Consider the following 23,778-nt stretch of genomic DNA (forward strand, 5'->3'; position numbering starts at 1 on the left):
AGCGGTCAACATGGAAGTGGAAACATGTATAATACAGGTGTAATCAGAGAGGCCTGAGGGATATATACAATGGGCTCTCACCATTGGCCTTTTCATAGCCATGGGAGCACTATGGGATTGAAGTCACAGGCCAGGCTGCCCAGCCCCACCCTCAGCAGCTACACATTGAACATTAAGAAGAAAAGGATGCTATGTGTGCAGGGCAATCGGGGTTTGTTTTTTTGCAATAAATTATGGTTTGGTTTCCAGAAGTATGAAGGGCTGCACAGCGAACCTTTCTTTCTAATGTAGGGTGGTACCGGGGGCATGGCCAGTGGCACATTAGAATCAGAGATATGGCCAGCGCGCATGACTATACTCTTCTCTCACGCACTCAGTGAATGCACAAGGAGCTGAGCTGTGTATGAGCTCCTCTATCAAGTGTGTCAGCTCCTTGTTGAGTATATATTGTTGAGTATATTCTCAGTGGCAACACAGGTTTGCCTTATTATCACCACCACCACCACCATCATCATCATTGTGTAATGTGTGAAATGGAATTAAGCAGAACATATCCATTATCGCCCACCAACAAGGAGCGTGTGAAAGTGTATTGGACTTAGCAGTCATAGGACCGTGAAAAGCAAAGTCACGCATTCTAACATTATGAGGGGCACATCACAGGAGTTTGTTCCAAGAGGACTCAGAAAAGCCTTTGCTAATTTGCCTGTGTTGATTGTCATACAGGCATGCAGGGTTTCATTTGTTTATTACCTATTTGCAGCTGTCCTTAGAACAACAATGATAACCTGAAAAGGCCCTATTAAGTTCAACAACAATCTGGAAAACCATACCACTTACTTTCTATTCCTCCTCATCGCAATGTCTTTGTTTCTATTCCGTACAATTTATTTTTCTGAGTTTGTTAAAAAAAACAACTGATGGGGTTTCTTCAGCATGTAGGCACACTTTTTTTAGTTTATGATTTAGTTGTTTTTTTAATTTATGTCTTGCATTGAGTTTTCATTGGGTTCTGGTTGCCCCAGATTCCTCCCAATTACTTCCCTCCTCAGATCTCCCACACCATTCATTCCTCTCCAGATCCTCTTCAATTAATTATCCCCACACACCCCCACACAAAAACAACAACCCAGTGTTCTTTTCCTCACTCACACCAGGATTGTATTTCTTCATACTTTAGCCCTACAGCCAAATATTTAGCTAGTTCTTTGAATACAATCATGATTTCTTATCTCTGTAATTCTCTCTGGGCTTTTTCCTTAGTCCGTTTTCTTTTTCTTCTTGGATTTGACTTCTGGCCATTTCCCCCCTTCCCCTCATTCCTCTGGTCGGTTCCCTCTCCCAAACCCCAAGTCCAGTTTCCAAAAATTCCTCCCCTTCTTTGACCTGTAACTTCCCCAAGCCCCTATTTTACTGGGCCTTTGCTTCTCCTACTTTTCAAGTCTTGTGCTCTCTTGGATAAGAGGAATTTGGTCAATGGCAGCCAGAGGTCCTTAAGCCCAGAGCAGTCCTAAATTCTTCTGCTACTCCTTTCTTATGTCAGCCAATCGTTAACAGAAACTTCAGTGCCACTGCCACAAATGTTATTACCTAAGGCTGTTATAATATATATTTGCATTACTTCCGGGTTTCAATACAGAGATACCCAAGCAAGAAAGGACACCGCAACAAAGCCAGCCACATGATTAGTGATATAATATAGATGCACAATAGTAACTGCATCCGGATCCAGAGTTAAATAGCCATTTGCAATGGAGCCAAGGGATCAGTCTTATGAGTCACAATGTGTCTTGTTTGCTCTCCCAAGATGGCACCCTGCTCTGAGATGTTTCAGAAATTAGTAGCAAATGCTTGCAATAGTGTTTCTATGTAATTAGTATGATGTACAAATTCAATATTGTTTTTGAAATCTGCTTGGATTTAATCTATGATGAAAATGAAGGCAGAATGTATGAAACTGTTCAGATTCTGACTCTAGGCCAACTCTGCCTTCTACCAGTCTTTTGTTCAGACCAGTTTTGATTTTGGAAATAAGATAAATGTGTGCACATGATGCCTACATCCTGTGCTCTTTTAAAACAAAGTGTTGCCCTGGTTCTATTTAGTGCTTTACTTGATATATTTATATAAATAACTAACTCCAGGCTCAGGGGAACAGCTGGAAAGGCTGAAATAGTCTTAATCTGTATAGTCTTTAAAAGGCCAGTACAGAAAGAATTAAGTTTGTAAAATCCAGGAATGATTTGATTGCACCCAAAATTATTTGGGAGACGGTTTAACCCCTCGTCACTCTGACTAATGCCAGCTGCTGGACACTAGGAAAGCAGTTCTTAAGTACTTGAAATAAAGGATGCAGCTGACATGACATGATGCCAGTATTGCAGCCAAGATGCAGCAGTGAAGAAATCAAATGCATCCAATCTGATGAGATGCGTAAAAAAAGATTATATCCACAGCTAACATTAGCTATTAGTAGGTGAAATGTTTCAAATGTAAACACTACCTCCATTGGTTTTAATTTATCTACGTTTTTGTTTGTTTAGAAGCTGCTTTGGGTAGCTTTGGGGAAGATAAAGTGACTAACAAATTTAAATAATAATAATAGCCTCAGTGGAATCAGGATTGCACTTTAATATTTTGGAGCACATCCTGTACATCGAGCATTTATCCTAATTTGTTTGCAGGGATATTGGCTACTAAATGAGCATTCAGTCTGAACTGATTCAAAGAATACTTTCTCCGTTGTTAGTACATTTCACCTTGAGACAACAAGGTCCAGAGTGTGGCCCAGGCACCCCCAACCTTCAGCCCTCCAGATGTTTTGGACTACAGTTCCCATCATCCCTGGCCACTGGTCCTGTTAGCTAGGGATCATGGGAGTTGTAGGTCAAAACATCTGGAGGGCTGCAGATTGGGGGTGCCTGGTGTGGCCTGACACATGCTTTGGAGCAGTGACATGTTGGAAGAGCCCCACAACCATCATGGCAGCCATGAATTCCTGAGCCACCCCACAGCCAGTTACCTTGGCATGGATGTTGAACTCCCCCAAAACCAGCAGCCTGGAAGTCCTCAACATCACCTCTGAGACCAGCTCTATTAGCTCAGGCAGGGAGACTGCTGGAGAGCAACCAGGAGAAAATCTAATCTGTCCCAACTGCCCAATGCCAAACATACACTCGAGATACCCCCACAACTGGACAGAGAGCCTGGAGAGAGAGGGAGGGAGGGAGGGAGGGAATCTCCACAGACCACTGCAACTCCGCCTCATCAATCCTCAAGTCTGCTCTGATGCTGCACTGAGTACACAAGTGGGCACAGCTGGGTAAGACCAACTCCACCCTGTTCACCCACCCAGGTCTCAGTGATACAGACCAGATCGGCCGCCTCATTCATAATCAGATCAATGACTCAGTTCCCTGCCCAGAGTAGTATATAATTAGTAAATGACAGTATGTACTGGAAACAAGGGAACACTTAGCTACTTTAAATGAATTCAGATCTCCAGGGCCTGATGAGCTGCACCCAAGGATACTAGAGGAGCTTGCGGGTGTAATTGCAGAGCCTCTATCTATAACCTTTGAGAATTTGTAGACAACAGGTCAGGTCACTGCAGACAGGAGGCAGGAAATTGTCCCCATCTTAAAAAAAAGGGGGGGAGAGAAGATCCAGGTAACTACCAACTGGTGAGCTTGACATCAATACCAGGAAAGGTCCTAGAACAGGTAATTAAATAGTCGGTCCCTGAGCACTTAAAAAAAGATGCTGTGATTACATGGGTTTCTCAAAAACAAGTCATGTGAGACGAATCTCATTTCTTATTTTTTAATAGTTACAAGTTTGGTGGATCAGGGGAATGCTGCAGACATAGTTTATCTTGATTTCAGTAAAGCTTTTGATAAAGTCCCCCAATATATTATTGTGAGGAAGCTGGTAAAATATGGGCTGGATAAGGTAATTATTAGGTGAATTTGTAGCTGATTGCCTGATGGAACCCAAAGAGTGTTCATCAATGGTTCCTCATCATCTTGAAAAAAAGTGAAGGCATGCGGTGCCACAAGGTTCTGTCCTGGACCTGTTGTGGTTCAATATCTTCATAAATGACTTGGATGAAGGAATTTTTGCAGATGACATCAAACTGGGAGGGGTAACTAATGCCACAGAAGACACAATTGGGATTCAAAATGAAATTAACAGATTGGAGAACTGGGCCCAAACAAACAATATGAATTTCAGTAGAGACAAATGCACAAAAGAACCAGATGCACAAATACAAAATGGGGGCCACCTGGCTTACTAGCAGTATATGTGGAAAGGATCTAGAGGTCTTAGTGGACCACTAGCTTAACAGTGTGATGCAGCAGCAAAAAAGAAGGCTAATGCTATTTTAGACTGCATCAACAGAAGTCTAATATTCAGGTCAAGGGAAGCAATAGTACCACTCTATTCTGCTAGTCAGACCACACCTGGAGTACCGTGTCCAGTTCTGGGCGCCGCAATTTAAGAAGGATGCTGACAAAGTGGAATGTGTGCAGAGCAAGGCAACCAAGATGATCAAGGGTCTGGAAACAAAGCCTGGAACAGTTGAGGGAACTGAGTATGTTTAGCCCGGAAAAGAGGAGACTGAGAGGAGATATGATAGCCATCTTCAAATATCTAAAAGGCTGCCACATGGATGATACAGCAAGTTTGTTTTCTCCTTTTCTGGAGGATAGGGCTCAAACCAATGACTTCAAGTTACAAGAAAGGAGATTCTGACTTAAGATCATGAAGTACTTCTGACAGTAATAGCTGTTTGACAGTGGAAAGGACTGCCGAGGGAGGTGGTGGACTCTCATTCCTTGGTGGTTTTAAGCAGAGGTTGGATGGTAATCTGTCATGGATGCTTTTATTTGAGATTTCTGCATTGTAGGACTAGATTACACCTGGGGTCCCTCCCAACTCAGCAATTCTATGATTCTGTGATGGCAATTGCAGTCTTAAAGTGCTACATATGGTTCTTCCTAAATGAGCTGTTGATCTGGGATGAGGAATAAATAGTCAAAGACTTGGATAACATATAGCTAGGACTGCAAATGGACTTCATATTCCTGGAAGCAGGATGGTGAATTTTGTAACGGGTGGGAGCAAGGGGAATTAAAATCACAGAGTTGAAAAGGTACAGTCTTGACCCGTGCCCTCCCTTTTCAATATAGAAAATCCAATACCTGGAAATCAGGTGTTCTTATTGAAAAAAATTATACTTCTTGCTTTTTAATTTGTATAGCAAAGTTTACTGAAATAATAGCAAAAAGTGACACTACTCAATGGAACATGCTAATGACCATTTGCCTTTGATTAAGTATTGTTTTTATTGTACTTGTGGTATGGTGCTCATTCCTCTTAAAATGGGGTCTGAAATTTTCAGAATTCTCTATCATTGACTTTTGGGATCTATTGGGGTAATTGCTTTTTTAAAGAGCTGAAGTGTAAAGGTAGATATGGTTGTGTTCAGAGGATCAGAAGCCATCAGAGCTATTAGTTTCAGTTGCTGCTGTTACCTCTACTTGCTCTTTGCTTTATGCTAAAATGATAGATGGGTGGGACAAGGTTGCAAAGGCTTCCATCAATATATGAGTGGGACTCTTTAAACTGTCAGGTTCCATCGCGTATGCTAGGGAGATCATCATCAAACAATTGTAGATATAAATTTTTTGCCTGAAAGAGCACACCATGATGCCATTTAACTGGAACCCGAAGCTATTGATATCCCGCTGTGGTATCATGTACACCAAGGCCATGCTATTGTCCTCCCGAGGCAAATGTTACATGCGACTTGTTAACCTTAGCATGGTAAAAAACCAACACCGCTGCTGCTTGACCTACTTTATCATAATGCAGAACCCATTCAGTTGTTATAACATACTCCATCTAAAAAAATAAAAAAAAACACTTGCTGGCAAAGACACCATGATTACATGAATACCAAGCCACTAGACTCAGATTTTATTTATCCAAGAAAGGGTCACATTGTTCAAAATAGGCCTAGTGTTTTGATGACATGTGCACTTGAATAGACCAAGAAAGCCCAGATCAAATTTATTTTTCTTAAAGCAAATAATCTTTTGGGAGAACATGTTGCATATAGCATTGTCAGACACACTGGCTGTTTATTGAGAGTTGCTTTCCCAGTAATTTGACCAAAGTATTTATTGGGCAAGGGGAAAAATTGTACAGAAAGGCCTTTAATGAGAATAGTGCTTTGGGAATAGATGTGTTCTTCCAGTGTCTATATTATAGGGTCTATAATACTTTCTCCCCAGTATGACTTAGTTGTATGGTTTCTATGGAAACAACCACAACTTGTATCATACGCAGGTGCAGCATATACGTTTGTATTACATATGCATCAACCTTAAAATAAAAATTGAAAATGTGCCCACTCTTTTGGTATCAACAAGCTGGCTGATCCAGGAATCATCAACAGCATTTCTAGCGTGACAAGAATAGGCAGCTAGTATAATCAAAGCATGCAGTTATTTATTAGGGTAAGAGCTATAGCTCAGCAGAACATCATCCAGGAGGTGAGAATCATAGTAATAGTTAGATCATCGCTTTCTGAATGATTATTATTTTTAAAAACTGTTATTTATTTCTGCACACGTTAACTGCTGCTTTTCATGATACTGTTTTATGTTTTATATCTTAGTAAGTCATGCTTTTTGTTACTGATTTTTTTTTATTTGGTTGTATTTATCCCTGTTGCAGGGTTCTGTCCCTACCTGCCTGAAGACATCGATTATAGTGCCAGTCCCCAAGCAGTCAGTGGTGGTATCTCTCAATGACTATAGACCAATAGCCCTAACATCTGTCGTTATGAAATGTTTTGAGAGATTGGTGCTAGATCATATTAAGGCTGGTCTTCCATCCACTCTAGACCCATTCCAGTTCGCATACAGAAGAAACAGATCTACTGATGATGCTATTTCCATCGCTGTCCATACTGTACTGAGTCATCTAGAACGACAGGGAACCTACGCAAGGCTGTTGTTTGTGGACTACAGTTCTGCCTTCAATACAATTCTGCCAGACAGTTTATTCCTTAAAATGACCAATTTGGGTATACATCAGAAGATCTGTCTGTGGGTAAGGAATTTCCTGACTGATAGGCCGCAGACAGTGAGAATGGGACCTTACTATTCTTCTACTCTAGTATTAAGCACAGGAGCCCCTCAGGGATGTGTGCTAAGTCCCTTTCTCTATTCCCTGTACACATTTGATTGCACCCCACTGTATAAGTCCAACACAATCATCAAATTTGTGGATGATACAACAGTGGTGGGGCTCATTAGTGAGAACGATGAGACTGCTTATAGGAAAGAAGTACAGGGGTTAATTCAATGGTGTAAAGAAAACAATCTTATGCTTAACACCAAAAAAACCAAAGAACTCATAATTGACTTTAGGAGAAAGAAAAGTGTATTTTTACCATTGCACATAAATGGCGAGGAGGTGGAGAGGGTTGGTAGTTTTAAATACCTGGGCATTTATATCTCTGAAGACCTCTCATGGACTGCAAATATTAATATGGTTGTGAGGAAGGTGCAGGGGAGGTTGTATTTCCTGAGAATGCTCAGGGGACTGAATCTATCTCAGCACCTACTTCTATCCTATTATCACAGTTCCATCGAGAGTGTCTTAACCTATAGTATATTATCGTGGTATGGGAGCAGCTCTGAAATGGATAAAAAAGCTTTACAGAGAATAATTAAAATTGCCCAGAATGTTATTGGGCTCTAACTACCAACCCTGGATGAGATCTTCACGTCTCGCAGTTTGAAGAAGTCACACAATATCCTGAGAGATCCCACCCATCCTGCTCACAACTTCTTTGAACTGTTGCCTTCGGGCAGAAGATATAGGACAATGAAAACACGAACCACACGCCTTCTGAATAGTTTCTATCCAAGAGCTCTGATTGCACTAAATAATGATCTCAGGGCCAGTTGCAAGAAATAGCAAGCAAGGAGTAGGAAGGAATGAGGTAGGTTTTAGGTTATGTTATGCCTTTAATAGGTTATGTTATATTCTGGATTATGTTATGTTTTATAGATTATGTCTGAATAGGATGAGAGTGTTGGAGATACGTGCAAATGTGTATGTGAACCCGGTCTTTGGGTGTTTGATTTTCGTTGTTGTGTATACTGTGTATATACGGACAATGACAATAAATTTATCTTATTTATTTAACAGGCTTTGTAAACTGCTTAATCAAAACAATAACCCCATAGCAGCTAATTTGGCTGTTTTATTGTAAAATGCCTCAAAACGTTGTGAGATACATTTTATTTTATTTTATTTAACAGTATTTATATACTGCTGGTTTAATCACCGAAACCTCAAAGAGGTTATTTGAGCATTTTACTCTTGCAAGATTCCTTGAGATCTTTTTAAAAATAAATAAATAAATAAATAAATAAATGTGGAGTGTATGTTTTTAAAACTAATGTAAGTGCATTACATTACATTACATTACATTATATTACATTACATTACATTACATTAAGCGGGTGGCGCTGTGGTCTAAACCACTGAGCCTAGGGCTTGCCAATTGGAAGGCCGGTGGTTCGAATCCCCGTGACAGGGTGAGCTCCCGTTCTTCAATCCCAGCTCCTGCCCACCTAGCAGTTCGAAAGCATGTCAAAGTGCAAGTAGATAAATAGGTATTGCTCCAGCGGGAAGGTAAACGGCGTTTCTGTGCGCTGCTCTGGTTCGCCAGAAGCGGCTTAGTCATGCTAGCCACATGACCCGGAAGCTGTACGCCGGCTCCCTTGGCCAGTAAAGCGAGATGAGCGCTGCAACCCCAGAGTCATCCATGACTGGACCTAACGGTCAGGGGTACCTTTACCTTTTTAAGTGCATTTTACACAGTACTTCTCATGTGATCTTTCCTATTATGAATTCCAGAAGGAAGGAAGTACCAGACTACAGCTTTTCCATCCATAGCAGAACTCAAATGTGTTTCCATCCATGAAAATGAAGAGAACATACTCTGACCTGCTGATTTAATTCCAAGAGACTGTATCAGCTTAGCTCACTTGGTACAACTGCTGTGATGTAGAACTGCAAAGAATAAGGTGGGGGGGGGAGGCATTTCTTTTAAGGCATTCAGTAGTTATTTGCTAGGGCACAGAGCATTTACTGCCTTTTATGACTGGATTAAATCATTATTGCAGCTAGGTTTTAGCTTGAGTGTTACAGGCAGTGACTCATGCCTGCTGAGCATGTAATCTAGAGGATATTGCAGAGGCAAAGGAGAGTAGTAGCAACAACTAAACTACAGGACTCTGATCAGGTCTGATCACCAGATTTCCTTTGAAAAGATCAGATGCTTCAAGTTTTCCTAAGAAATAAGAGCCCTGCTGCATGAGTACAATGGCCAATCTAATTCAGCATCCTCTTCTCACAGTAGTCAACTGAACGCTTCTAGGAAGCCTTCAAACAGGACATAAGTGCACCTGTCCACTTGCAACTGGTACTGAGAGGCATGCTGCCTCTGGCAGTGAAGGCAGAACATAGCAACCCCTACCTTGGTTCTGTACCAGATCTCTCCATTAAGTCCGTAACGCAACTTCGGCCAAACCAAGCCACGCTCACCTGCCCCACACCTGATGTTGTGCATCAAGCGTGGGACTGACTGATAGAGACGTAGCTGCGCTTTGCAACCGCTGACAATCAGCTCTAGAATCTGCACCGTAAAGCGTCTGCAGAATTCGCTCTGCAACATAAAATATGGTCTGCAAGATTCTGCCCTACGGCAACACTAGTGGCAGGTTGACCCTAATGCATGTGATTTGATTGTGCACATTGAAGTGTTGTGTTGTGGTACTTTCACGTTTCTCTATGCCGGAAAGTTTATGTTGTTATAATCCTTCAGAAATATTTGCAAGAGCTACAAGAATTTCCGAGCGGAGATTTCTCGCGGCGAGTTTGAGTCATGTTTAATCCACATCATTCTGTGTTTCTGCGGTGAAGAACTAAGTTTAGCTCGTCACTATGCTTTCCCACAGAACGTTTCTGAACACAGTAATAGTAACATTAAACTTGATGCCCGAAGGACCAATTGTAGAGGAGGGTCACATTTGCCTTCATTTCAATTAACCCACTTGTCAGATGCAATGCTATACATACTCAACAGACTGCCCCAAAGTATTTCTTATGCTCTTTTAGTGGGGTGGACTAAAATCATACTGTTATTTGCTCCACACATGTAACGTTGGAAGCAATCAGCCTTGGTTTAAATTAACTTGAGAACAAAAGCATTTGGGAGCACATTCCTGTGCACGTACATTAATGAGTCCAGTGCAGCTTTGCGTCCAGTTCAGCTTACCCCCTACAGGAAGTGTTTAGGAGCACAGTCTTAATTCATATAATTTGTTCATGTGCACTGTGGCTTCAGAAGGGATCTTCCTTGTTTAAGGGGATTGCAAATTCACAGAATGTAACTAAGCAGATGCCACAATCCCACAGCATTGCTTATTTTAACCCACGAATACTTGTATTTGACTCTATTTTATTTATTGTAACACATGCCGACTTCTTTTCATATAAAAACAAATTCCGCATTAAAACAGTAAGAACCCACAGACTACTGTTTTCTGCAGTCTGCTTCCTTGCAAATTTTATGCAAAGCATGCCCACAGTATGCACAGATTATAGAAATTAGCTTCTCGTGGTCCAGTAGTGCATGGAACTGAACTAATTGTCTCCCTCTTCGTGAATTACAGTAAATAGGATATGCTGAATAAGGAGATGTCCATGAATATTATGAATATAATGTTACAGATCTGGTATAATTGAGTTTGGGGGTGCAAGGGCACGTATAACTGCTAGAGTTAGTGAATGTTAGAAATGAATAAACTGTAAAATTTAGATAATATTTGGAGTATTGAAGAAGGGAAGATGCCAGGCCAGAAGTTGCAAATAATGGCAAAAGTTGCTGGAAGCAAGTCATTAACCTATCAATAAAAAACATCATCAGGGCAAGAGATTCTCTTCCAGTGGACCAAACAGGGAGTTCCCATGGTTACCATTGACGGTGGCGGGGGAGATTTAGAATTTCAGCAGGAAATCCACAGGAAAACAGTGGAGGGGGCAGGCTGTTTTCCTGCCCTACAAGGCTTGGGTTTTCCCGGTAAGGATCTTTGGGAAGCAGAAGAGTAGAGCCAGAACTCCAGGCAGAACCCTCTTAGCAAGGCACAGAGCTGGGATACAGGATGCCGTGGAATCAAATGCTGTACTACTGAATTGGAGCAAATGTCAAATCTGTAGAAAACTCAACAGATCATTTCAGCAATAAAGAGCAGGTTTCCCCAAGAGAAAGTGGCCCACCACGTTACAAGTGGAAATGTGGACAAGCTCCTAAGTGGGAGATGTGTGCCTCACACTTCCTTCTGAGGGTTACCTTTTGGGTAAGAATGGGATACCTTGCATGCTCTACCTGCCATGAGGATTGGGAACCCAGGAAAACGAGGACGGAGCCTATAATGTTTTAGATACCATATTTATTTCGCAAACCCAACCCAGACATGTAATCTTGTTATCCACAATTGTTTCAATAAGTTTTACTGAGTTTTATTGATAATCATTTTATGTATACTTGGTTTTTTTTTACAGTACTGCTGATTTTATCTGTGTCATATTGATAGTTCTATTAGCCAGTCTTCTGATTCAGCAGCCCATAAAGCTTTCTAAACAAATACATACATGTTGTCTACTGCTCTGGGACGCAGGTGGCGCTGTGGGTTAAACAACAGAGTCTAAGGCTTGCTAATCAGAAGGTCGGCAGTTCGAATCCCCGCAACAGGGTGAGCTCCCGTTGCTCGGTCCCTGCTCCTGCCAACCTAGCAGTTCAAAAGCATGAAGTGCAATACAGTGGTACCTCGGGTTACATACGCTTCAGGTTACATACGCTTCAGGTTACAGACTCTGCTAACCCAGAAATAGTACCTCAGATTAAGAACTTTGCTTCAGGATGAGAACAGAAATCGTGCTCCGGCAGCAGGAGACCCCATTAGCTAAAGTGGTGCTTCAGGTTAAGAACAGTTTCAGGTTAAGAATGGACCCCCAGAACAAATTAAGTACGGTACTTAACCCGAGGTACCACTGTAGATAAATAGGTACCGCTCTGGTGGGAAGGTAAACAGCATTTCTGTGCGCTGCTCTGGTTTGCCAGAAGCAGCTTAGTCATGCTGGCCACATGACCCAGAAGCTGTATGCCAGCTCCCTCGGCCAATAAAGCGAGATGAGCACCACAACCCTAGAGTTGTTCGCGACTGGACCTAATGGTCAGGGGTCCCTTTACCCTTTACCTTTACTGCTCTGATTGGCAGCAGCTCAGCAACACAAGATCCTGAACAAAATAATCTACTCCTGTTTGCTAACAGAAGTCAAAAGCCCTGCTCTTATTAATTCTGAAAGGGCTCCATTCTCTCTACAGCTCACCCCAAGTGATGCCAATTGGAATCAAAGGGATTTTCACACTGAGATATATTAAATGAAAGGAAACTTTAGATGAGAAGCAATTTATTTTGCCAGCAGCTTAGAAGTATTCCCTGGGCTATTACAGAAGATATATTTGTCATAAAGAAGAAATATCACTAGCATTCTCCTCTGCTTGATCCTGAAAAGAAGATTAATCTTGTTTTTAATGCTTATATCCTCTGACGTGAATGTGCATGCTGCAGATTGCTTCCTTTGCTTTGGAAGAAGAGTGCCTTAATACATGGTACAGGTAGCACTAAATGGCAGGCCCAGACATTAGCAGGGGCATTGATTCCTGCTCTTTTTCCAGATGTCTAAATACTTAGAACTGGCTTTGCAGAGTCTCATCTATGTGCTTGGAAATTTATCTGTGGCTCTCAGTTTGAAAGGTGTCCCCAGTGTAAATGCATCTCTTTTAATACTGTACTCGGTTCAGGGAATTTATTTCCACCCTATTGTCTCCGTGCCTTCTGGAGACACAGCCTAGAGGCAAGTTCCCTTGCAGCGCTGCCTTACTTTGTTGTACTGTGTGATGCACATAGTCATCTTTGACAATTTTAACTCTGCACAGATTAAAGCGTTTCCAAGCCAGCTGCAAGGAAAGCTAGTTCTATAGAAAGGGAACCGAGCTGAGAAAATTCTAGCCTGGGCTTTGCTGCAAAATTGGCAGGCTAATTAAAAATAGTTCTGCGCTGCCTTTCAAGCACAGCAACAAGACGGTGCACAACAACATAAGCACAACAACCTTATAATTCAGGATAAAACTGCAGCTGCTAGAACAACAGTTAAAATCAAGCCAACTGGTAAAAACAGCCAGCAGAGGCCTCAGAAAATAAATGCATTTTAAGAAAGCGCTGAGAATGCCTCAGTTTAGTCACAATTCAGAGGGAATGGGTTTAAGATCACAACTTCCCGCCAAGCCAGTCACATAAATAAAGCAGATGGGTTCTAATCTAAGAAACTTCTACATGGAATGGACATTGGCTTGCTTTAATATTCCTGTTCAGTTTTGGTTCTAATTTTATGTATTTGCATGCTGGGACCCTGGGGTGCAGGGTAGTCTATGGAGCTGGAGCTAGACACATCAAAGAAGCGTTTCAGTTAAATGCATTGTAAACGTTGCATGAGAAATCGGGTTGGCAAAAACGGAACTCCACACTGTCACCTAGTGTCACAGGGTTATAATGCATATACAAAGCATATAAAACGCCAGTGTTTTTCTTTGCCAGTGTAGCTGGGTCCTACAGCTCCCATCATCCCTGATCATTGACTATGCTATCTAGGACTTATGGGAGCTGGAGTCCAGCAATATCTGGAGGAGGACACCACAGTGGCTACTCCTCCTGCTCTACCTGTATATGACTTTTAATGAGCCCTCTTTTTCAAATGATGAGGTACAGTTACAGTTGCCATAGAAAGGATGGTTTATTAATAATCACGATGTCTTTTGAACAACAGGCAATATTCTTGGATATGTGAGTCAGAACTATTGTATGCACATGAAATACTAGGTTGGCTTTCTGTAATTAGGAGATTAGGCATTTATGAAAGGTGCAGGCATGCATTCTGGAGACTCAGGAAAGCTCCATTTCTGTGCAGGATTTTGTCAGTTATTCCTGTGTTGCTCATTAATTCTCCCTCCCCCTTAAATAGCAACACATTTAAATGTAATGAGGAAACATTTTTTCTTGCAAGCATCTAGTGAGGACCTTCACATGTTTTAAAATGACAACCCTTGCACATGAAATAATGGAAGCATGTTGTGTATACTTCAAATGTCTTCTGAGGTGATTATTTCTCCTTAGAAACGTTCAAGGGGTGGTGATTAAAACTTACTGTTTCAAAGGAATCAGGAAAATCACCATTCTCTCTTCCCAGTACATTTGTTCCTCTTCTTTCCTTCTCTCTGGAAAGGAAGGAAGAGGTCAAAATGTAAGAAAGGAGAACTGGGTGAGGAGTATCCCTATTATTATCCATAATCACCGCATAGAAGATCTTCATGGGAAGAGGAGCTCAAGAGCAAAATGTAATAAGGTGGATGAACTGCAAAGGAAAGAAAGGAAGGGTTAAAATGAAAGAGAGGGAGCTAAGCTGGTCAGTGCCCGGATGGGAGACTTCCTGGACCCCTATGTTGCCCTGAAGTCTGTTAAAGAAAGGACGGATATTAATGCATCAAATAAATAAAACAGTTCTTCATTTGAGAGCCAGTGTGATGTAATCATGGTTGGGGTGCTGGACTAGGGTTCAAATCTCTACTCAGCCTTGAAGCTCACTGGGTGTCCCTCAGCCTAACCCACCTCGCAGGGTTGTTGTGGGAGTCAAATGTACATCACCTTGAGTTCCTTGGAGGAAAAGGTGGGACAGCAGCACAATCAATCCAATCCAAAATTAATAAGAAACTGGAAATTTCCCTAGCATCTAACAAAAATGGTAACAGCAGCCTCCATTAACTATTGCAAAAGGAAGTTTCGATGTTAGCACTCCAGTGCTTTTGTAATATTAAACCTTTAAAAAAAGCCATCCAGATTCTTTTATTTGGCTCACTTAAAATATGCTGTTTGATGTTTTCATAGGCACCATCTTAAGGCATTACTTCAGCTTTTTCTCTAGAGCTGCCCTTTCTGAAGTCATTATTACTCATTAGGTATATTGTGCAGGAAGCAGAAGTAGGTCAAGGATGAAAAGCTCCATCTTAGCGAGACGCACACAAGTATTGTACGAAGCTATTTTCAACTTTTCATGGGATTAAAATGTTTTTTTTAAAAAAAATGTTTCTGTAGGATGAAAGCTGTCACTGCCGACTTAAAAATCAATGCCCCACATGGCAAAACCTTCATTTCAGATTTCTAGCCTTTCATATGTTAAACATATTGTTTTATAATTCTAATCCAAAAAAACGATTCCATGCCGTGCATTCCATCAGGCTCTATGTACACTAAACCAAGTGTCCCTAAATAGAAGTGAGGGATATTAACCGGTCTGCCTGTATCCCTGTTTACACGAGCTCATAACCCCGCAGAAACATGGATTTGCGGGGCATTTTTAATCAGGAGATAATTGCACACCACAGCAGCTCTCGTAGTGTGCCTATACACAGCTACTTGAATTAGCATTAAATATAATATTTATTGTTTGCTTGTTTGTTCGCAGTGCCAAAATGGTTGTCAACAAGTAAAATGGCTTTGCCACTTCAAGCACGAAATGAAATGTTATGCAATAACAAGAGAGCCAGCTAATGCAAGGTAACTCATAGAACCATAAAGTTGGAAGGGACCCCGAGGGTCATCTAGTCCAACCCCCTGCGATGCAGGAAGCCTGCCCACAACCATCCCTGGATGGGCTTGAATCCTTTGGAGGGCAGTCTTGCTTAATGACCGATAGTGATGTGCCTATAAGCATCCAACAGAAAGGCCATGATGAGGTGGCTGAAGATTGGTACAGTGGTGCCTCAGGTTACACACGCTTCAGGTTACAGACTCCGCTAACCCAGAAATAGTGCTTCAGGTTAAGAACTTTGCTTCAGGATGAGAACAGAAATCGTGCTCCAGTGGTGTGGCAGCAGCAGGAGGCACCCATTAGCTTAAGTGGTGCTTCAGGTTTAGAACAGTTTCAGGTTAAGAACAGACCTCCGGAACGAATTAAGTACTTAACCCGAGGTACCACTGTACACCTTTGTAGGTTACCCTCGAGTCCTGCAATCATGTGCGTTGCAACAAGCAACAACCTGAATTCCTTAGAACTCTCCTAATATGGTTCAAAAATAGAAGAAAATCCTTCTCCTTAAGAGAACAGACACAACTCATGCCTCGTGGTTATTCAGCGGGAAACAACAAACATGGCTAAGATGCAAAATAATAGGCAAGAAGAAGCAAGGAAGGCAAGCTAGCTAGGCTTGGGCATCTATTGAGGTTTAGCAGACCTGAGAGAAGCATCAAGCAGCCTCCTGGAAAACAACTCAATAGGCTGAACAAAATGGTTTCTCAGAGGCACCCCATACAAAAGAGGATTGCATGGAGGATAAAGCCAGAAGGAAGAGACATTGAATGACAGTAGGAATAGGTACTGAGTCATGACAAGTAGAACAATGCAGGTCTGGTTGAGCAGTCTGATGGATTTCCTGAGGCAGCTGAAAGAGGTGGTTTATTCCCAGTAAATTCAAATGGCAAGTTGATTAAGACGACTTTGTACATGCCAGGTCTAATGAATGACTAAATAGAGGCATATGCTTGTATTAACACTGGCAAATGGTAAGGTAAAGGGACCCCTGACCATTAGGTCCAGTCGTGGCCGACTCTGGGGTTGCAGCGCTCATCTCGTTTTATTGGCCGAGCGAGCCGCGTACAGCTTCCGGGTCATGTGGCCAGCATGACTAAGCCGCTTCTGGCGAACCAAAGCAGCACACAGAAACGCCATTTACCTTCCCGCCGGAGTGGTACCTATTTATCTACTTGCACTTTGATGTGCTTTCAAACTGCTAGGTTGGCAGGAGCTGGGACCGAGCAACAGGAGCTCACCCCGTTGCGGGGATTCGAACCACCGACCTTCTGATTGGCAAGTCCTAGGCTCTGTGGTTTAACCCGCAGCGCCACTCGCGTCCTAGCAACTGGTATATGCCTATAATTAGGCATTAACGTACACCCAGAGTCTGTACTCCTCTGAACCCCATGGGGGGTTCTGAGTGTGAACCAGTGCTTACTTCCCCTGTTGTATCTGCAAGAACACCTGCTCATTCCAGACCAAGCAAAGTTAAAGGTGTTCGGTGGTTTGGGATCATGTTCTGAGTGTTAGCAAGTGAGCCTCTGCATTGAGTTCTGTGTGGCTGGGCTTGGACACAATGCTAATGTGGTGGTGTTGGGGGGAGAATTAATGTGTGAACCTAGAAATGTAGTTAGTCTATAATTTACAGGGTGGGAAAACTAGAATCAAAAAACATTAGAAGTTGGCTTGCTTACCCTAAATCGGTGAATAAATGATCTGTCTAGAGTTATTATATTAGTGTAATTATAAACAATTAAGTATTGTTGACAGACTAGTGAATGCTGAAAGTCCCTTCTCTAGTGTTCATTAAGAATCGCCAAGAAAATAACTATTAAATGGTGATAATCTCCTATTTCTGTCATCCACTGTAATGTATAAATAGATTGTGTTGGCTTGTTGGCTTGTACTGTATTTGCTAGAATACGCCATGTCAAGCTAGAAATAATTAGATATGTTTATTAAGAAATATGAACTATGTTAATAATATCTAAGGAAATCTTTATAACTGTATTATTTTAAAGAGAAGCACCAGAAGTAGAGGCTTAATTTCTCTACCGTCTCTTCATAAATGTTCTAGGTATGCCCACAACACATTGCTAGCTATGGACTTTAATTTGCCCTGGTTTTGCATCAAGATAGGGGACACTGTCGAACCTTGAAAAATGGGCAAAGCACAATGACACTGATTTGGGCCTAATTATTGCACCGAGTCACAAGATCCACCCTTTTAAGAGTTTTAGGATGCAAGCAAAGTTGCAAAATCCAGCTCTTGAGTAAGAATATAGTCAAGGTTTAATCTGAACCAACAAAAATTTACTTGGTACTTACCTGTTTTTTTCCAGTGTCTCCCTGTTTTTGTATGTCACAAAAATGTTGGGAAAAGGAAAACCAGAATTAGCTACTAGCCTCTGACATTTGTTTCATTTAACAGACGTGCTCAATCAGACACATGTAAGTTAAGTATGCTTAGGACTGCAGCCAATAACACATGAAGCAATGGTAAAGGAATTGTTTTCCGAGCAGATGAAAACTGGCTTTCCCTTGGCATTGAACAAGTAACAATAACTTACAGCAAATCTGGAATGATGGAAGAGACTACCATGGCATCTGCTGACCACTTGTGATTTAAGACATTAAACGCTTTGGCTAGACTTGAATCAGCTAAATTAATCAGGACAGTCAGTTTCAGTATAAACAACAGGCCACATGTATACTAAAACTAAATGTACACCAAGAACATAAAAATAGGTACATTGCCAATGTAAAACAACAAAACAAAACAAAAACGAAATCCTCCAAATTCTCTAGGAGAAAGGCATGATAGGTACCCATATATGTGTGAGTCCATGCTGTGAAAATGGGAACTGCATCCATTAAATAAGAAAAAAAATGGAGGTAATTATGCTCTTGAAAGGCAAGAGGGTCCAGGAACTTCTGTAACATTTTGGCAGTGAAACCCCCCCCCTTTTTTTAATTAAATGCTTTCTGCTGCTATGGTAACCACAGTAGCATGAAATCAATTCGGAAGTAAGTTTTCCCTCATGACTGTTAAGTAAAGATATTTCAGCCCCTAAAATATTCTACTCAGGAATTGGTTTTTTAAAAATCTTTTATTACTTACACTTTGAGATAAAAATGCCATGGAATTTCAAAGTGCATACTGTATTTTAAGAGTGCTCTGAATATCCATCTTCCTTCCCACCCCCTGCCCAATACAGCAGGTCAGGAATGTTCTTTCACTTCAGGTTTATGTTAGTGACCTACTGACCTACTTTTCGGGAGCTGACCGCTACTAGTCAGTTTCCCTGAAAAAATTGAGATTTCAATTCATCCATGGATTGGTTACATTTAGATTTAGTGACAGAAAGCATTAGGAGAATGGCATTTTGTTGGAGGGGGGAATCAACTGTAGCAGTTGGTGCTGTAAGTATATTCCTATTTAATTGCTAAAGTGTTGTCCATCGCAACTCTCAGCTTTTATGTTACTATAAGATTGCTTTCCATCAGCTTGAAGTGAGAAATATGATGGAGATGGAAGCCTTGCTTCACTGTCAGACACATGCTGCGAGTAAGGGGAAAGCAGACATAATGGATCAGTGAGGGAGAGCAATCTTCCCCTTGTCTTAAATCATCCATGCTACAGAGCTGTTGAAACTGTTGGCTAGAGAAGGGGGCGGGCAGGAGTTTGAGAATGACCTACGGAACAAACAATGTTTTCCAAGTGCTGTAAATGTCACAGCTGCAGAATATATTTATACATCCATAGCAATGGGAGCTGACTGAAGACTTAATTCTTCTCCCTCAAAGTTACGTTGCAGGAGATCTTTAGAAATCAGAGTTCACCTACATAAGAAGCAGAGCGAGCCAATCACATGAAAAACCAAGTATTTAAAGAGCCAGAATACTGTATGTACAAAAGAACAGCTGACGACATCTGCAAAAGTCATTCTTCCTTTCTGAATTTCTACATAAAGACTGACAATTGATTAAACACCTTCTGAAAGCACTTTCTGGTTGCAAGTAAGTGGCTGTCCATGACTAAAATGTAGCATGTGTCTTGGGGTGTGTGGTTGTCCCAATCCTGACAACTGTTGCAGTGATAGAACAAGAAAGGAATGTGATTTGTTTTTGTTTTTTAACAAAACTTTGAGGTCATCTGTTGTTTATATTGAAAATATACAGAAAAGCAAAAATGAATTAAATCCTATGTGTTTTATTTCTCCCATTAGTTTTAATTCTTTTTCAGTTGCTTTGCAATGGAGGCACAATTCTGCATGTGATGTATAATCTGAAATACAGTGTATAGACAGGTCACAAGGAAGGGGAAGAAGAGTTTGGATTTGATATCCCGCTTTATCACTACCCGAAGGAGTCTCAAAGCGGCTAACATTCTCCTTTCCCTTCCTCCCCCACAACAAACACTCTGTGAGGTGAGTGGGGCTGAGAGATTTCAAGAAGTGTGACTAGCCCAAGGTCACCCAGCAGCTGCATGTGGAGGAGCGGGGAAGCGAACCCGGTTCCCCAGATTACGAGACTACCACTCTTAACTACACCACACTGGCTCTCTCTACCTGAAGAAGTCTCAAAGCGGCTAACATTCTCCTTTCCCTTCCTCCCCCACAACAAACACTCTGAGGTGAGGAACCCGGTTCCCCAGATTACGAGACTACCGCTCTTAACCACTACACCACACTGGCTCTGGGGAAGAGAGGCTCGGCAGTGAAATGGACAGACTGGAAATATTTATTTAATTTAGATAGCTGTTGGGCTGTGTCTGTACAGCTTTTAAAGTTGCTTATATAACAGGGACTCCCAATCTCATCTTCCCCAATACAGTGCTACCTCGGATTACATACGCTTCAGGTTACAGACTCCGCTAACCCAGAAATAATGCTTCAGGTTAAGAACTTTGCTTCAGGATGAGAACAGAAATTGGGCGGCAGTGGCGCGGCGGCAGTTGGAGGCCCCATTAGCTAAAGTGGTGCTTCAGGTTAAGAACAGTTTCAGGTTAAGTACGTACCTCCGGAATGAATTAAGTACTTAACCCGAGGTGCCACTGTACTTAGCTAGTCCATGTTGGAAAATCTCATGCCAATTCAATGGAAAACACCAAAAATACAAAGGAATCAGTGTAGCTGCTGCTAACTCTTAAAAGGGTATAGCAAGACTCCTCCATGCTATATCACAAGCAGACTACAGATCTTCCCTGCACAACACAGAAAGATCAGGGAGTTGCTGTGTGGGGAGGGCATGCATGAAGGCACTGGGTGTGGAGCTTGTGCATGAACACCTAAAACTGCATGGCATTTATATTACGCAGAGGTGCCTCTCAAATCCGAGACAATGGCAGTTACCTGAGTTGACAGATAAGGCAGAGGTAAAACAAAGGTCAAGCAATCATAGCAAGACACACTCTTGTCCCCCAGGAAGGTAGGCAGGCTGGGGTCTGGGTGAAACAAAGGTTAAGGAATGACAGGAATATACACTTTTGCCTCTTGGGGGTGGAAAGCCGCAAGACAAGTTGAGGGTCTAGGTCAAACAAAAGTCAGAGATGTATAATTGGAAAGTTTCTAACTCCTAGTGAACCTGTTTCCTTCATGCCTCCTCAGAAGAAAGCCATGGGCCATGCCAGGAGAAAGCGTTTGTCTTCTCCTTCAAGCATAGCACAGTCTGGCCTCCATCTCCCTTGAACCAAGTTGGAGGAAGGTCCATGCCTCTTCTGCCACCCACCCCCTTGTGGGTGGCTAGCCTTTCTCTCTCTGTGTGTTTATGCAGAAGAAAAATAGAGCAATATATTGCCCAGGCCCATCCAAATGAGGATCAAACTGGTCCCAGTGGCATATTTCCACCCAAAGCAAATAGCAAATTCAGAATCAGGACCTTCCTTAGGACCACAGGAAAGGAGAGGAAAGCAATATCCTCTCTCCACTTGCTACCATCCCTATAACCACTTGTTAAATATGAAGATGCATTTGTATCTAGTCATGGCCTTGATGAGCACTTTGCCGGTAGCATCTTAAACGTGCTGTTATGAGATTGGGAGGGACTCAAGATTCCCCAAAATCTCTGGATTCAGTAAAGCATTAGAATTTAAGGAAACCCCCAAATCCTTGGATCTAGCAAGAAATAACACAGGCCAGCTTCCTCATGAGATAATCACTGGGTGAGATAATCGGCTGGGTGAGGACTGCAGGGCCTGCTCCCTCCCAGGGCCTTTTCCAACTGGCCCAGGGGGCGTGGCACAAGCCCTCTCTCCCAGCTATAAAGGGACTCCTGCTGCTGGGAAGCCTCGGACCATCGGCTGGGTGAGAACTGCAGGGCCTGCTCCCTTCCAGGGCCTTTTCCAACTGGCCCAGGGGGTGTGGCCAAAGCCCTCTTCCCCAGCTATAAAGGGACTCCTGCTGCTGGGAAGCCTCGGACCATCAGCTGGGTGAGGACTGCAGGGCCTGCTCCCTTCCAGGGCCTTTTCCAACTGGCCCAGGGGGCGTGGCCCAAGCCCTCTCTCCCAGCTATAAAGGGACTCCTGCTGCTGGGAAGCCTCGGACCATCGGCTGGGTGAGGACTGCAGGGCCTGCTCCCTTCCAGGGCCTTTTCCAACTGGCCCAGGGGGCGTGGCCCAAGCCCTCTCTCCCAGCTATAAAGGGACTCCTGCTGCAGCGAGGCCTCGGACCATCGGCTGGGTGAGGACTGCAGGGCCTGCTCCCTTCCAGGGCTTTTTCCAAGGCCCTTATTCCAAGTGGTTAATGTGTTTTAAAATGTCCTCAAGCAGTCGGTGGCAATTTAAATTTGTATTTCTCTTTTTCCTTTTTTCTTCTGTTGGGGTGGGTGGGTGGGATGGATATTTGGTTGGGGATTAATTTTAGTATTATTGTTCTGTTTTGTTTTCTGTTGTTTTATTGGTTCTGTATAGTTTGTATTTTGTTTTTAAGGGGCGGGATCAGGGCTGCCTGGGAGTGGGGCCCCAGCCAACACGATGGCTGGGACAAGTTCCACAGGGGCGGAAGCACTGGGACATCCGATCTCGGTGATCATGGGCAGGAGGCGGAGTTACGCTAAGACCAGACCATGTCATTACCGAGGAGGCAGGTTTAGTCGCTGTTTGAAGACTATCCCTGCCTCCGGGTCTGGCCTTGACCGGATGGATACTGGAATCAACAGGGGAAACCCACATGACCTGAAGGTGTAATGCCAGGTCAATGATGAATAAAACCACTGCCATCCACGACCTGATTGTGGATGGAGGATTTGACCTGGCATGTGTGACAGAGACCTGGTTGGAGGAAGCAGATGGGCCTGTCCTTGCTGCCGCTTGCCCACTGGGTTTCTCTTACGCACAGCAACCCAGGTCATGTGGGTGGGGAGGGGGGGTTGCAGTGATTTTTAGGAAGTCACTAGTTTGCATCAGGCGTCCTACTGGGAAGACCCAGTTTTCTGAGTGCATGTTCTGGAACTTGGGCAATAGGGGCAGTACAGGATTCCTTTTGGTGTACCGACCTCCCCGCTGCACCAAGGATTCCCTGTCCGAGCTGCTTCAGGTTGTGGCGGATGTTCTCCTGGAGACACCTAGCTTGGTTGTCCTAGGGGATTTTAACATCCATGCCGACACGACCTTACAAGGGGCCGCTCGGGACTTCGTGGAAAGCATGGCCTCCATGGGGCTGTCCCTGAATAAGTTGGGCCCAACTCATAGTCATGGACATGCCTTAGACCTGGTATTCACCTCTAGTGACGTGGGTGATCTGACACTAAGTAAAAGTGAAACCAAAGAAGTGCCATGGTCAGATCACTTCCTGGTGCAACTGGACTTCTCCGCGACCCTTCCCCTCTGCAGGGAGGTGGGACCAATTCGGATGGTCCCCCCCGCCACTTAATGGATCCAAATGGTTTCCAGAGAGTGGTAGGGGATGCTTTATCCCATGTTGATGGCCTTTCAGCTGATTCCCTGGTGGCCCGCTGGAATGCGGAGTTAACCAGGGCTATTGACTGTCTGGCTCCGAAGCG

The 23,778-nt window shown here is 42.9% G+C and overlaps 1 protein-coding gene and 1 long non-coding RNA gene across 3 annotated transcripts in view; one reads left to right on the forward strand and one right to left on the reverse strand.

The window, feature by feature from the left end:
• NPAS2 (neuronal PAS domain protein 2) overlaps window positions 1-23,778 on the reverse strand; it is a 98,223-nt gene that overhangs the window by 62,669 nt on the left and 11,776 nt on the right. Inside the window, exon 2 of one of the 2 annotated variants that reach the window (XM_081908876.1) lies at window positions 14,356-14,425. The exons of the other annotated variant lie outside the window; for it this stretch is intronic. Coding sequence (XP_081765002.1) covers window positions 14,356-14,402 — 47 coding nt within the window. The 5' untranslated portion in view covers window positions 14,403-14,425. The remainder of the gene's footprint in view (window positions 1-14,355; window positions 14,426-23,778) is intronic. 2 annotated transcript variants of the gene reach the window in all.
• LOC309368233 lies at window positions 18,117-20,610 on the forward strand. Its single transcript, XR_014167659.1, has 3 exons — window positions 18,117-18,232; window positions 19,585-20,109; window positions 20,489-20,610. It is a non-coding gene; the product is annotated as an uncharacterized lncRNA (long non-coding RNA).

The sequence above is a fragment of the Podarcis melisellensis genome, assembly GCF_964234715.1.
Source record: "Podarcis melisellensis genome assembly, chromosome: 4".
Lineage (NCBI taxonomy): Eukaryota > Metazoa > Chordata > Lepidosauria > Squamata > Lacertidae > Podarcis > Podarcis melisellensis.